The 14,993-nt window shown below is 42.7% G+C and overlaps 1 protein-coding gene across 3 annotated transcripts in view; it reads left to right on the top strand.

Annotated features, from left to right (window-relative positions):
- The window catches only part of LOC147884021 (uncharacterized), a 29,365-nt gene extending 14,916 nt beyond the window's left edge, over positions 1 to 14,449 (top strand). For all 3 annotated transcript variants that reach the window (XM_087399084.1, XM_087399083.1, XM_087399085.1), the window contains 3 exons: positions 12,916 to 12,992; positions 14,003 to 14,068; positions 14,197 to 14,449. In XM_087399084.1, the coding sequence (XP_087255210.1) occupies positions 12,916 to 12,992; positions 14,003 to 14,068; positions 14,197 to 14,301 (248 nt within the window). In that variant the 3' untranslated portion in view covers positions 14,302 to 14,449. The remainder of the gene's footprint in view (positions 1 to 12,915; positions 12,993 to 14,002; positions 14,069 to 14,196) is intronic.
- The last annotated feature ends 544 nt before the right edge of the window (positions 14,450 to 14,993 follow it).

The raw sequence follows: 14,993 nt of genomic DNA, 5'->3' as shown, positions 1-14,993 counted from the left end.
ACAGTCAAAACTCCCTAATCATAGTCTAATCTTTCTTATCGGAGTCTGAATGCTCTGGTTGACTAAAGTCAACCCTCCTTGGCCGAAACCATGTCTCTTTGACCAAAGTCAAGCCTCATTGATCAAAGTCAATTTTAGTCAAATAAAAGGTCAAATTTATTATTTACTTCGAATGTCTACAACTTGGTGACATCCCCTTAGCTTCTAATCGGTTGACCTCAATTGAAAAGCCTCCTTGTAAAGATCCAAAATTTATGGACTATTTGACAGCATGTCTTCATCCATCCACTTGGCATTCAATGCCGAATAGTCCTTGAACTTGACGAGGTACCTATAAGTCACCCTGCCTTGGGGGCCTTTGTGTATTGTATGATGCACAATCTATTTGTGTTGGAGGATCCCCTACAACTCATCCACCTCTAGTGGCTCTTCCAAGATAGACTCCGTAGGCTCTGGGCCTTGATATCTTTTTAGAAGGCTCACATGAAAGGCATTGTGAATCTTCCAGTGTTCTGGCAACTGCAGCCTATATGCTACCTCATTGATTTTGTCTGTGACCTGAAAGGGTCCAATATACCTGGTAAATAATTTGGCATAGACTTCTCTTTGCCCTTTAACCTGCATAAGCTAGCTTTCTCAAATTTCAAAAGCACCCTTTGAGGTTCAACTGTCTTTTGTGCTTATATGCAGTCCTCTTGTGCTTTTCTTGGGACCTTTCAATTGCTGTCCGCACTTGGCTGAATGAGGTCCCTTATATACCGATCAGCTGCAAATATCTCATATTTTCTTCTCAAGATGGGTGGTAAAACCATCTTTCCATAAATAACCTCAAATGGGGTGGAACTATAAACAATATTGTTGTAGGCACTCTCTACTAATGGTCACTTTCACCATCTGTCTTGGGATGGAAAGAAGAAGAGAAAAACAGCTTCGTTCCCATGTTGTCAAACAAAGCGATCATTATGGGGTCTTAGTCATCCACTGGGACTTTGGCATGCCATGATGTCCTACGGCGAACAAGTGCCATTGTCACTCCTGAAAGTTGTGTCTCCAGTCTAGTGATCATGGAGGGAAGGTCTCCTAATGTGATCTATGTCTCAGTCTACTGGCAAGTCTGATATATCTCTGGCTTGGGTCCTTGCAGCTGCGACCTCCATGAGTCCTACTAGTCGGAGTTGTCTGGCTCGGAAAACTCAGTGATCATGCTCTGAGTGGAGTCTAGTAGTATGCCCTGATCTTGCCTGTGTGCACTGAGAACCTGCTCCATGTGTTGGACAGCCTCATGGATGAAGGCCGCCAAGCATCTTTGATCTGGGTATGACAAGAGGTAGTGATAGTGACCTTTGATCTCATAGTACATAGGGCATCCAAAAGCAAAGTGCTCCTCTGACTCGACCTCTTGGTGATTGCATACGGTGCAAATGCCACCCTCTTTGGGTATGCCCTCTATCCGACCACTCTCAATAAGGTATGTGTAGCATGCAACCACCTAGATCGGTAACCCATCCAAATGCTCTCTGTGCATGGTTTCTTAGGACTATTGAAGAGCTTAACCTTGGTTTTACCAAGGTTGACCTTCAAGTCATGTGTCTCACAGAAGGTATGAGACCCATCTAAGTGTCGTTGGAGGCCCTCTGCTAAGGAAGAGAGTAGGACCATGTCATCTGTGTACATAAGAATCTGCAGTAGCAATCCAACCAAAGAGCAGCCGGCTCCTCCTAGGGTCCCAATGAAAGTCTTGAGCTCATCTATGTAGAGGCCAAACTAGGTTGGTGATAACGGACAACCTTGTTTGATCCCAATAGTGCTCATAATCTATCTGTCCACCACTTTGCACCTATCCGAACCCTACTCGAGACTCTCATAAAGTGCCATAACTGCCCAAGTGATCTCATGGTCATATTTCGACTCTTGTAGATGTCTGATGAGTTGGGCTCTTGGCATTGTGTCAAAAGCCTTCCAAAAATCCACAAAGCAGCAGTAAACCTTTTGTCTCTCTTCCCTAGCCTCCTTGATGACACCTTAGAGTGTGAGTGTGTCATCCACAGTTCCATGATCTACCTGGAAGCCTACTTGTTCCTTGGCCGCCTCCTCGATGACCCCTCGAAGTGTGAGTATGTGATCCATGGTTCCATGATCTACCGGGAAGCCCACGGCTTTGAGCCCTTGGAGCTCTGTAATAGAATAACGTCTGTGTCGAGCAGTGATGCATAGATCTTGGACATGACATGTCCAATCGTAATGGTCCTATAGTTTTTCAGGCTCATGGGATCTTCTACCTTGTGAATGGGGGTGATGGTGTTAAGGGTCCAAGTGTGCAGGAATCCTATGAAAACCGCTTTGTTAAAAAGCTTTGCTAAGATTGGGGCCAGGGTCTCTAGTCCATATGCAATGAACTCAGTACTTAGGCCCTCATGATCTTTCGCTTGGATTTGTGAAGCTTTAGGGCTGTGTGTTTGATACCAGCGCGACTGTGAAAAGTATGTACGATGTGGGGCGTGCTACTTGTGAGAGCTTGGCTGATTAGGGACATCATATAGTGTGCGTGCATAGGAGTGCCAGGGTTTTGGTGTCGGTGAGAGGGGACGGGACTCGCCGTTGAAGGAACTTTCGCCAAAAGTCTTTCGAGTTGTTATAAACAAAGTGTTAATTAACTCCTCATTTTGACAAACAAAAGCCTGCTTCTTCTGGCATACTAGAGGACGATATGGTAGATATTCCGACCCAGTTGATTACTCCACAACCACACGTAATGCCAGAATTAACGTTCACCGTCAACTTCTGGGATTTCCAATCTTTGCCACGAATAAAACAGCACTCAACCTTCCTCTAATCACCTGCAGCCTGTAGCATCTTGCTTCTGAGCTATCTTCAGAGGAACCAGGATTTTGATGAGCAACCAATAGCGCGCACAAGAAGCGCGCACAAGAAGTGGAGGAAAAAACCGCCACTTTGCAGCTACTCGTCATCAACTAAAGCAAAGAAAATCCGTCACTACAGTATTAAACACGACCAAGGCTTGACTCAAGATCAATTGGCTGCCCTCAAATAGAAACCTCCCTTAGTGTCGATTGAGATAAGCGACAAGCTCAGTGGTAGAGCAATCGGCTTCTCTTTCCAATTCACTATGTAACTCATGTAAACTCCACAAGCAATTAATGTAAGAACACACGTAGGAAGCAAACCCTAATCTTCCTTCAACTATCAGACACTTTCTCAGAAATCCAGACTGCCCGCATATTGGCTAGCTCCTCCTCCATCCCACTGTGTCCTGCAGCTGTGACTCAAAGACATAGAAGTCTATGACCCACCGCCTTGTCTGGTCATCCTCCGTCTACTGTGGTCTGATTGCCTCCTGCTGCTCTCTGATCTATTGTAGTAGGGTCTAGTTGTGTCGGTGCATCTCAGCAAATAGAGCCTAGCATAGACTTGGTCATGGAAGTGGATCAATTGTGATAGTGGGATGAAGCCACTCCCATCCTCGTAGAGACAGTGGTATCACCCTCGGATCTCGTAGTAGGTTGGGCAGCTGCAAAGAAAGTGCTCCTTTATTTGAATCACTCCTAGCATGCAAATTTGCTACTCTGTGGATATACCTGCTGCTCTCCCTGCCTCAATCCTCAACTGATGGGATGAAACCCGCATCTGCCCAATAGTGATCCTCAATGCGTGTGAGACTCCTCTGTCCTCGAGATACTGGGGTCCTCCTCGAGATACTTGTAAAAGAGAATACTGTACACTTGCTATGTAGTTAGTACTTGTTGAGCTAGTTTGTGTAACTAGCCCAAGCACCTTGTTGTGATGTTCTAAAACTTCTTTAAGATAACTTCCTATCTTTTTGGATGGCTTCTCTAATAGATTTTTCAGGTTGCCTCTGTTGTCCTCTTATCTTTTTCTGATGTGTGCATAGGCTCGAGATGCATGCAGCCCATCAGTAAGGAGTTGCCTCCATACGATGATACACCTTTGGACATCATTCAGTTTGAGGATGATGCTGATTTGGGTTCTCCAGTTGATGTTCCCTCTACCTCTTAGACTCCAGCAGGGTTGCCACATATTGAGGGTTCTTTTCCCTCAAATGTTTCAGAATTGTAGCCAGCTTATGGGAGGGCCAGCCCAATATTTGGATGCTGTGCAAAGGATGAGTCAATAAAGGTACTCTGCCTTGGACAGTCCTCCTAAAATGATGTATTTCTTTTCTATTTTTGGTGTGTGGCTCCATGTTCCTCATTAGTCTTTGGAGCCAGGAGGGGATGTATTGTGGGAGCCATGTATTTTTGGTCTATTTGTTGGTGCATTGGTCTCCTAGACCTCTGAGTTGATCAGGTGAGCCTCTGAGCCATGCTAGATGAGATTTCTATGTTATGCTCACTAGCCTCTGAGCCATGCTCACTTGCCTCTGAGATTGTGTGGGAGCCATGTCTAGTTCTAGACCGGCATGCACGGTTTTTTATGACCGTCATGTTCTTGGTTCCATTCCAGTAGTCCCTCACCTTTCCTCCATGGGGGGGTGTTAGGAAATGGAGTCAATTTGATGACTTTTAGTGTGTTTCTATTGAGTTCTAGAGTAGTACTATACTACTTTGTATCCTAGAGTTCTCATGTCAAATCACTCAAGCCTGTCTTGGTGATGTAAGTACTTTACTTCAGTTGTACATTCCTTTCTTTCTTTCATTTCCATTATGGTTGTTTAGTCTTGCTTTCATTTCCATTCCATTCCATGTCTTGCTTCTTCACATGGCAGTAGTAGAGTTGGGACCTGCTACGAAGGAAGCTTCGAGGGTTTGTATGCTTCATCCTCTCCGATTCCTTAACAAATATTGGAGTGGTCCATCCTCGAGAAGATTGTCAATGAGTTGTGCTGCAATAGACTGAGGAAGATAACTAAAGAACGTTTGCTTCATTACCACATGATTGTGTGGATTAACCATTTTGTAGCAACCACCTCCATCCGAATTTACAACTTGAAAATTCTTTCACTAGGCTTCATCTTGATGGTGGCTGTTGATGGTGGCTGAATCAGCAGATGTCCGCTGCATCCTACAAGGAAGAGGGAAACATGTGAAGCTCTGATTTAATTCTTTTGGGTGTGCTATAGGAAACTTACTCACATGTGCTTCGATATCCGTTCCTTGAGGTTTTGTGTTTTCTTATATATTTTAATTAATTAGTTGGGGAGAAGGCATTTTGTGTGACAAAGAGGGATTCTGAAAGGTCTTGCATTAGCTATCCTCAGCGCCAACTTGCTCTTCATTCTGCTCACTTTTCTCCTCATCAACAACTTTCTCAGATGCTTCTACTTCATGCTCTCGATTTTTGCTTCCTCTTCCGGGCGTGACTCAAGGTCTCAATCAAGATTGAACTACCACTGCTTCAGGAAATTTTGGTACATTAGAGACCTCCTAGGAGGCTTCGCTAGTGTGAGTACACCACTTGAACCCGTGTGCTCCCAGATGTAACTCTCTTGCACCTGTCCTAAGATGCTTCTACGTCTTCTCATTGAATCTCTCAAGCTATCAGTTGCTTTGCATGATAAGACTGGACACAGGTTCCAGGCCACCTTTTAGCTTGGAAATCAAACGTTTGGAAGACTACTTTGGATAACTCTCCATTCAAATCTTCAAAAGGTCTCACTATCATTGCCAAAATATGGTGAGGGATGATATTTTAGAGGTATTACTATCAGCCTATGGCTGTTGTGAGAGTGCTCTCAACGGAAGCAAGAACGGAAGAAGGAGAGAGAGAGAGAGAGAGAGAGAGAGAGAGAGCCACAAGTTTTGGTGGGTGCAGAACCACCCTAATCTTCTTTTTCATTCATTTATATATGTGTTTGAGTATCGTACATAACCGGGGTAAAGGCACAGTGACCTTTAACCCCCACAACCTCCCACTTAAAGGACAATGTGCCTTTAAGGGAGAACAACTAGTGAGCATACTATCCAATGCCCATCAATACACGACAATACTCAAACCCCTGACTAGGTAGACTGTATGAACCTTGACAAGCTCTATGCGCTTGTCCTCAAGTACCTCCCTGATGAAATGGTACCTGACCTCAATGTGTTTGGTCTTTGCATGAAAGACCGGATTCCGTGCTAGCTGAATAGCACTCATGGAATCACTATGCAATGTCGGTACACCTGTATGAATCCCCAAATCTCCCACTAGCCGATCAAGCCATATAGCCTCCTTGCAACCCTCTGTGGCTGCAACATACTCAGCCTCTGTGGTAGACAAAGCAACGCACTTCTGTGCGCGAGACATCCACAACACTGCACCACCTGCAAAGGTGAACACATAACCAGAAGTGGATCTCCTATTATCCACATGCCCTGCATAGTCTGAATCTGTGTACCCAAGTACACGCATGTCTCCTCTACCAAAGCAGATGCACATCTCCTTGGTACCCTTCATGTACCTCATGATGCACTTAACTGCCTCCCAATGCCTCTTTCCTGGATTAGCCATATATCGGCTAACAACTCCCACTGCAAATGCAATGTCTGGTCTAGTAGCTGTCATAGCATACATAAGACTCCCAACTGCTGATGCATAAGGAACCTTGGCCATCATGGCCCTTTCCTCATCTGATTTGGGACTATCTGTGTGACTCAGTTTCACATATGGAGGCAATGGAGTACTCACTGCCTTCCCTCCCTCCATATTGAAACGCTGCAATACTTTTGTAACATACTCTTTTTGTGAAAGCCAAAGGAGTTTCCTACTCCGATCACGCGTGATGCGCATACCAAGAATATGACCTGCAAGTCCCAAATCCTTCATATCAAAGACCTCATGCAACTTGGCCTTTAATGCATCTAGCTCTAAGTATTCTTGCCAGCCAATAGCATATCATCCCCATATAGTGCCAGGATTATCAGGCTATTATCCTTAGCCGTTTTAGTGTAGAGGCAGTGATCAATTTCACTCCTTCTAAAATCCTGGGACCGAATGAAAGCATCAAACTTTTGATACCATTCTCTAGGCGCTTGCTTAAGACCATAGAGACTCTTCTTCAGCTTGCAAACTAAATGCTCTTTGCCCTTTTCTTCAAAGCCTTCCGGCTGCACCATGTAAATTTCCTCATGCGAATCCCCATGCAAGAAAGCTGTCTTGACATCCATCTGCATAAGCTCCATATCCTCTAATGCCACTAGTCCAAGCATGCATCTAAGTGTGGTCATCTTCACAACCGGAGAGAATATCTCATCAAAGTTCACACCCTTCTCTTGCTTGAACCCTTTAGCAACCAAACGGGCCTTGTACCTAGGCACATCATCACCTGTGACCTTCATTTTGTAGACCCATTTACATGGCAATGCTTTCTTTCCATGTGGCAAAGAAACCAAGTCCCAAGTCTTATTCTTCATAAGTGAACTCATCTCTGATTGCATAGCACACTCCCACTTGCGTTGATCCTCGCGCATCATAGCCTCTCTGTAGCAAGAAGGGTCCCCGTAATCAGTAAGCATCACATAGTCTACCCCTGGAACAAACTTATGAGGCGGTCTAGACACTCTAGAAGATCTTCTCAAGGGCATTTCAGCTTGCTGTCCCACCTGCATATCAGCCACATTTGGCTCATCATTGCCACTAATAGATGATCCATCATCTACCCTTGATTGTATACCTGTGGGAGTATTTGGTGGTACCATTTCTTGCACATTTGGTGCATGGACAGCTTGCTGTCTATCAACATATGCAGGTGCATTCACATCCTAGAAAGTGATTCTCCTCATTTCCACATCCCTCATGGGTGCCTTATGCATCTTCTTCTCATTGAAGACTACATCATGGCTGTGTATGATCTTCTTTGCTTCTGGATCCCAGAGACGATAGCCCATCTCTCCACTTTCACCATAACCCAGAAAGATGCATTTCCTAGACTTAGGATCTAGCTTCCTTCGAAGCTCTTTTGGCACATGTGCATATGCCTCACACCCAAATTTACGCAAATGAGAGTAAGAGGGCTTCTTGCCACTCCATGCCTCTTCAGGAATACCACCATTCCAAACTCTTACTAGGTGATCTATTGATCACATGCACTGCAGTCTTCATTGCCTCAGCCCAAAAACCACCAGAAAGACTTGCATTGGAAAGCATGCATTGCAACCTTTCTTGAATGGTACGATTCATCTTTTCTGCAACTGGATTTTGCTCTGGAGTATGAGGGGATGTGAGCTCCCTCTTAATCCCACGTGTATCACAGAAATGCTGAAAGTCATGAGAGAGATACTCTCCACCATTGTCAGTCCATAGGCATTTAAGCGTTCTACCTGACTGATTCTCAACCAAGGCCAGCCATTTCTGAAATACCTGGAACACATTACTCTTCCGAGCTATAGCATAAACCCACACTTTCCTAGTTGCATCATCAATGAATGTCACATAGTATTCAGCCCCGCCTAATGACCGTGTAGGCATGGGAAAACATACGTCTGAATGCACCAAATCAAGCATTTCAAACTCTTTCTTTCCCCTTCTTTTATGGGCTGATTTAGTCTGCTTCCCATAGAGACAATGCTCACAAAATTCAAAATCAGAGAAACTCAAATGCGGTACATAACCCAAACGGCATAAGAGTTTCATTCCATTCTGGCTCATGTGCCCCAACCTGCAATGCCACAAAGAAGTACTTGGCTGCTCAGTTATTGCAACAACATGATCAAATACCCCTGATACATGTAAGGGATACAAAGTCCCACAGTGGCACCCCTGGCCAAAAGCATAGAGCCCTTCTGAATTTTCCAACTCTGAAAGCCAAAAGTGGTGTGAAAACCAGCATCATCTAGCTGACCCACTGTGAAATAAGACTCTTGGTCAGCTTAGGCACATGTCTCACATGTTTCAAAACAAATGCAGACCCATTTGCAAAAGAAAACTTTATGTCACCTGCTCCCACTATGTCACATGCATAGTCATTTCCAAGATGCACACAACCTGTCTTTCCATTGTCATAAGTGGAGAACCATTCCCTATGGGGAGTAACATGGAATGAAGCACCAGAATCCAAAATCGAATCCTGAGAATATGCATCATCTGAAGTGGTAAGCAACTCTGCAAATAAACTAGACATGAAGAGAACGTCATTGTCACTATCATGTGTGACTGCATTGATCTCCTCGATCTTCACTTTTCCTTTGTCCTCCCTTGGACTCTCTTCCTTTTGATTTGCACCCCAATTTGCATTCTTTTTCTTATCCTTTTGCTCTCTTTTCAGCTTGTAGCAATCCTTTTTCATATGGCCTTTCTTGCCACAATGGTAACACTCAATGTTTCGTGCCCTGGATTTGCTATGAGACTTCTCTCTTTCTTGGGACTTTCCCCTGAACTGTGATCTGCTCCTTTGCACATTTAAGGCTGCATCTTGCTTGTTGCCATCCATAGACTTCCTTCTAATCTCCTCGGCCAACAAGCTACCCACAACATCATCAAATTTCAGTACTCCACCAGGTGCAGAGTTACTGACAGCTATACAGAAGGTATCCCATGAGGATGGCAATGAACATAAGAGAAATATTGCCTTAGTCTCCACATCAAAATTCATCTTCTGAGCCTGAAGCTGGCTGAAAATAATATTGAATTCATTGAAGTGAGAAGCAATGGAGACCCCTTCCTTCATCTGCAGCTCAAACAACCTCTTCATGAGGTAAACTTTATTAGAGGCAGTTACCTTCTCATAAGTGGCACACAGTTTCTTCCACAAATCTTCCGTAGTCTACTCATTTACTACTGTGAAATAAACTGACTCTGCAAGATGAAGTCTAATAGTAGACTTTGCTAATGCATCCAACTCATTCCAATCATCCTCAGACATATTTGCAGGCTTAGCTTCAATCCCTGCCAAGGGTTTAATCTGCTTCTTTTGAATAAGCACATCCCTTATTTGTTCTTTCCACAAAGAAAGTTTGTCCCATCAAACTTTTTAATGCTGAAAAACTCCTTTTCAGACATGGAAAACTTTATTAGAGGCAGTTACCTTCTCATAAGTGGCACACAGTTTCTTCCACAAATCATCCGTAGTCTGCTCATTTACTACTGTGAAATAAACTGACTCTGCAAGATGAAGTCTAATAGTAGACTTTGCTAATGCATTCAACTCATTCCAATCATTCTCAGACATATTTGCAGGCTTAGCTTCAATCCCTGCCAAGGGTTTAATCTGCTTCTTTTGAATAAGCACATCCTTTATTTGTTCTTTCCACAAAGAAAAGTTTGTCCCATCAAACTTTTTAATGCTGAAAAACTCCTTTTCAGACATGGAAGAGGATGCCATGATGCAAATGAAACAAAATCCCAAATGCTAGTGCCTGCAAGAGAGAATCACACCAAATACCAGATGCACCCAAATGTGTATGCCACAATAGAGTGAAATATCACCAAAACTCAAAGCTCAAAGCATCAAAAGATGCATCTGACTCATGTGCATATACTATGCATCCATATGAGCAAATCTGGCCCAAAAGAAAATGCCAACTGCAATGGCAATCCAAAATGCCAATAAGTGCCAAATGACTCAAGCATAAACACCGTCCACTGGCATATGCATTAATAATATCTCATCCAAGAGAGCATAGCACTATCAGTGCATCACCTGCAATGTGTCAAAGCTGTCCCTCAGCATAAAATAGCATCCATGTGCAAAGCGTCCATAAAAAATAGCATCCCACAAGGCAATTTGGGCCTATCAGCGCATCCAATAAGAACCGCAATGCATCCAAATGGCCTATAAATCATCCACTGCAACCCAATGCATACCACGAATGAGCGCACACTGCTCAAACCGGAGTGATCTGCATAAGGTATGCTCAAGAAATCATAGTCCCACGGTAATGACCGCTACTGAAAAATAGAACCTGAGATGCCTCAAAACATGGGCGCCATTGCATAATCGGACTCAGCAAGAAAATCTGCAAATATCTCTCTTCTGCCAAAACTCCAAAATCCCAACCGATGAGTGAGAAATGGGAGTCAACACTTATCCACTGCCATGTGGCATAAATCTAAGGTTTCAAAACCTTAGAATGAAAAATGCATAACAGAGAGACGAAATCGAATACACAGAGACCTATAACTCTGAAAATCCTCCACCGAATCGCGCAAGAACTGACAGGTAGGGGTTTTTGGGCGTCCGAAACGCAATGGGACAGACGGTTTTGGAAACCGTGGTCTGAATCACTGGGTCCAACACATGGCCAAAAAAACGTTTTTGGAAACAGAGCTGTTTGTAAACTCCACCGGAGTGCGAATGATGAGCAACATAGAAGTTTTAGGACCTCCTGAGTCCACCGGAACTGACAGATCTGCAAATGGTTGCTCCAAACTTGAGTTTCAACACTCGGGCAAAAAACGCAAAAACTGACACAGTGAGTCAGAAATCCAATGAAATGATCCCAGATTCAAGAATGAAGGTGTTTCCAAGCTCCTGAAGTAAAGTGGACACTAAAAGCAAGCAATAGTTGCCTCTACAAGTCAATACGGAGTCTCTATCATCGAACGGAACAGGGAAAAGCTCAAAAAACGACTTTTTCTTTGAAAACACTTAACAGGCTCTCGAAACCACTTCGCAAAACCAAAGTGACTTTTCCAAAGGTTCCTCCAAGGTCTCTGCACACTCGGATGCAAGTCACCCATAAAGCTTCCCACAGAGCTTCTCCTTCCTCCCACAGAGCTGCTGAGCTTCCAAGCATTCACGCACGCTCAGCTAGATCACCCGGGCTCTGATACCAGTTGAGAGTGCTCTCAACGGAAGCAAGAACGGAAGAAGGAGAGAGAGACAGAGACAGAGACAGAGAGCCACAAGTTTTGGTGGGTGCATAACCACCCTAATCTTCTTTTTCATTCATTTATATATGTGTTTGAGTATTGTACATAACCGGGGTAAAGGCACAGTGACCTTTAACCCCCACATGTTGTGCAGCAAGGAGTGTTGCATCCCTGAGGAACCCCCATTTGACAATAATGAAAGGGACAAGAACATCATAAGTAGACTGGGGCAAACACAGACAAATAGTATAGAATAAAAAGATCCATTCACCAGTACACATTGTTAGGATGACTCTGGAGAGTTTATAGCATCAGGCCTGCACTTCTCATACACACTCTAGCTTACTTTGTGAATCCTGTATGAGAAATGCTGAATGCCGAATAATCGCCCTCTATGTCTGCACATTTAAGTGTATCTTTGCTCCACTATTAGGTATACTTTTCCCTCTTTGCAGAACGGTTGTGTTCCCTTTCTTCATTGGCAATGTGCGTCCTACCCTCTTCCCGTCTTCCTCCGCTTATAACATACCTCTATTCAGGTCCATTGGGGTGGATCAAGAATTTACTCCATTTCTGTAGGAACTAAATCACACTCATGTTCAACTCCCTGGAAAGTGCATGCTGTTTTTCTCGTGGGTGTCATCATTGAGGTTTTAAGCCTCTTGATTCTGGGAAATCAGCTACTCTATCCCTATACATTTCCCATTGCAATAATGACTACAATGACAGGCCTACCACATTGTTAGGTTTACACCTGCGCCCTGTGTGGTTCTGCCACTGTTATAAGTAGTACCAATGAGTCTGCCCAAGCATTGCCTGGTCCACCTGGTCTCTGCTTGGGAGGTTCGGCCTGCTCAGTCCTGATTTAGGGGACCACTTCCTTTGCTTCTCCTGCACCATGCTATCGTATGAAGCCTAGGATTATCCAAAGTTAAGATTTCAGTCACACATTGCCTCATTAAATAAGGAATTTCAGACATGTCACAACAACGAGCACAAAGAGTGAAATAATTCATTGTACTCTTTTAAGTAAGAAAAATTATACCATCGAGTTTTGTTTTGTTGGATGATATTCAGGAGCACAGGGTGAATTAACCGCATGTAAATTTAGTGCATATCTACTAAATCATAAATGTATGAAATTCACAGGTATACTTGGGACACTGATTGTCACCCATATGGGGATTCCAATCAGGAGCACAATGGATCAGCCGACAACTTTAAGGGTAAATGATGTGCCAATATTGTTTAAAAGTGTCAAGTCCACTCTTGCTGTTACTTTTAAACTGTACAAGCTTTGGATGAAAGAGGCTTTCGTTTAGGGCATTGAGAAGCTTTATGATGTTTCCCATATTTGTGTCATTGATCTGTGTAAATTCTAGAGGCATGTTCTTTACATTGCAAGCCTATAAAATCATTCTGCCTTCAAGAAGGGGCCAACATTCAGAGGATCAACCTGTTCATGGAATATGGATTTCGTAAAAGAATATGCACAGAACACTTGGGCATAGCTTTCTCTGTTTCTTTTCTTTTTTGCAGAGGACATGATACAATAATTTTAGTGTTTCACATAATGAAATTGCATACAATGAAAATCTAGAAGACTAGATGAAAATAGAAATAAGGTATGTTATTGGAAACTCTCTAGCTTTGATAGAATAAATTCTAGCCAAAAGTTTGTATATCATGTCAGGTCACGAATCACATTCTCTCAGACAGGCAACATGATGAAGTTGATATAAGTCATAATATCTATCAGGAAGACCCAAGAAAGTCTAGCAAATGATTGAGACTTTTGGGTATAGTTGTTGTGAGCACTATATGTTAGGAATACTTGTCAAGTCTGAATTTTAAAAGAATCAGTGCTGCTCATCTATTGGATATGAATGCCAATATTTCAAAGAGTAATGCTTTTTTTCAAATGTCTAGATGTTTTCTTTTCTAGGCCTGAGGACTTATGTGTGGAATGTTATCAATGGAAGACAATGTTGACTTTGTTTGAAACTTAACTAACAAGAGCAATTGCTCAGTAAGAACAGTATTCATGGGATTCAGTGTTTTCGAAGAATATAATATGACAGACCAGAAAATTTGATCCTATTTGTACGCGAAGAAGTAAAAACTTGTACTACTACAAGGGACATACTTTAATTGAAATGGATAGATTGGTCTACTTGTATATATAAATAATAAATGGTTGTATGACTTTGGGATATGTTTGTTTGTAAATGGTCAGCATGCAGCATTTCTTAGCCCATTAACAATGAAGGCAAGTCATGTGTTGCGAGACATCGACTCTCAGGTGAGATGCGTTCCTAGTTCAAGTTAACACGGTTAAAAAAAAAACTTTCTTATATGGTACACAATGCAGTGGACTTTGTTTAGAGATACAGGTTTGAACTCCTGACCAATTTTGCTTCGCTATTTCAGCAAGAAATGACGCTTTTAAGAGTTTGGACGAAATATCATGAAGTGATCATTGTTCCAAATGGAGGATTTGTTGTTATTATATTACAAAGAGTGTCAAATCATTGACATGCCAAATGGCTGGATGGCACAGGTTAATGCCAATTTGTGAATTATGACAGTGTACCAGCCCTACCTGATGAAAAATTTTAAAAAAGTTTTAGCATTTGTCTGTTTACCATTGTGTTCATAATCTGTGATAAATAGAACTTTGAAAGAGCACTAGAATTCCAGATAATTTCCAGGATTGTGTGACCTCCATGTTTCCATGTCTCCATGAAGTCCATTCTTATGTGGTCTATAAAGATGTCTTTATATCATGATGTGCTACCTGATTTCCTGCTTAATCAACTTTCGAATGTAATCATAGGTTTATTATTTGAAAATCTTCAATGTCGTCCATCTGGAGTAGGTTTCTCTATTGGTTTGCTACTAACAGTTTATACTCTTACCTGGGAAAACATCATCCATTTTGTTTAGAATTAGCTGATCGAACAAAAGGTCTACTCTGTGAAGTTGATGCCTCATGTATCAACATTTTGGTCGCAAAAGGATTCTATACTAGTCTTTTTATATGTATATTTCTTGTCTAATTATAACCTTCAATTTTGATGCCTTTTGGTTATCATCGCACATGCACTCTTAAGCATAAGGACACATGCAAACCCGGATACCCCATGTAGGAACATTTGTGCACGCACATTCCCATGCATGCATGTGTACATGTGCACATGTCATGCATGCATACATATAACATACAC

This window comes from Dipteris shenzhenensis, chromosome 27, assembly GCF_047967505.1.
Source record: "Dipteris shenzhenensis isolate YYH24624 ecotype China chromosome 27, Dip_SZ_1.0, whole genome shotgun sequence".
NCBI lineage: Eukaryota > Viridiplantae > Streptophyta > Polypodiopsida > Gleicheniales > Dipteridaceae > Dipteris > Dipteris shenzhenensis.
This window is presented reverse-complemented; position numbering and strand designations above follow the sequence as displayed.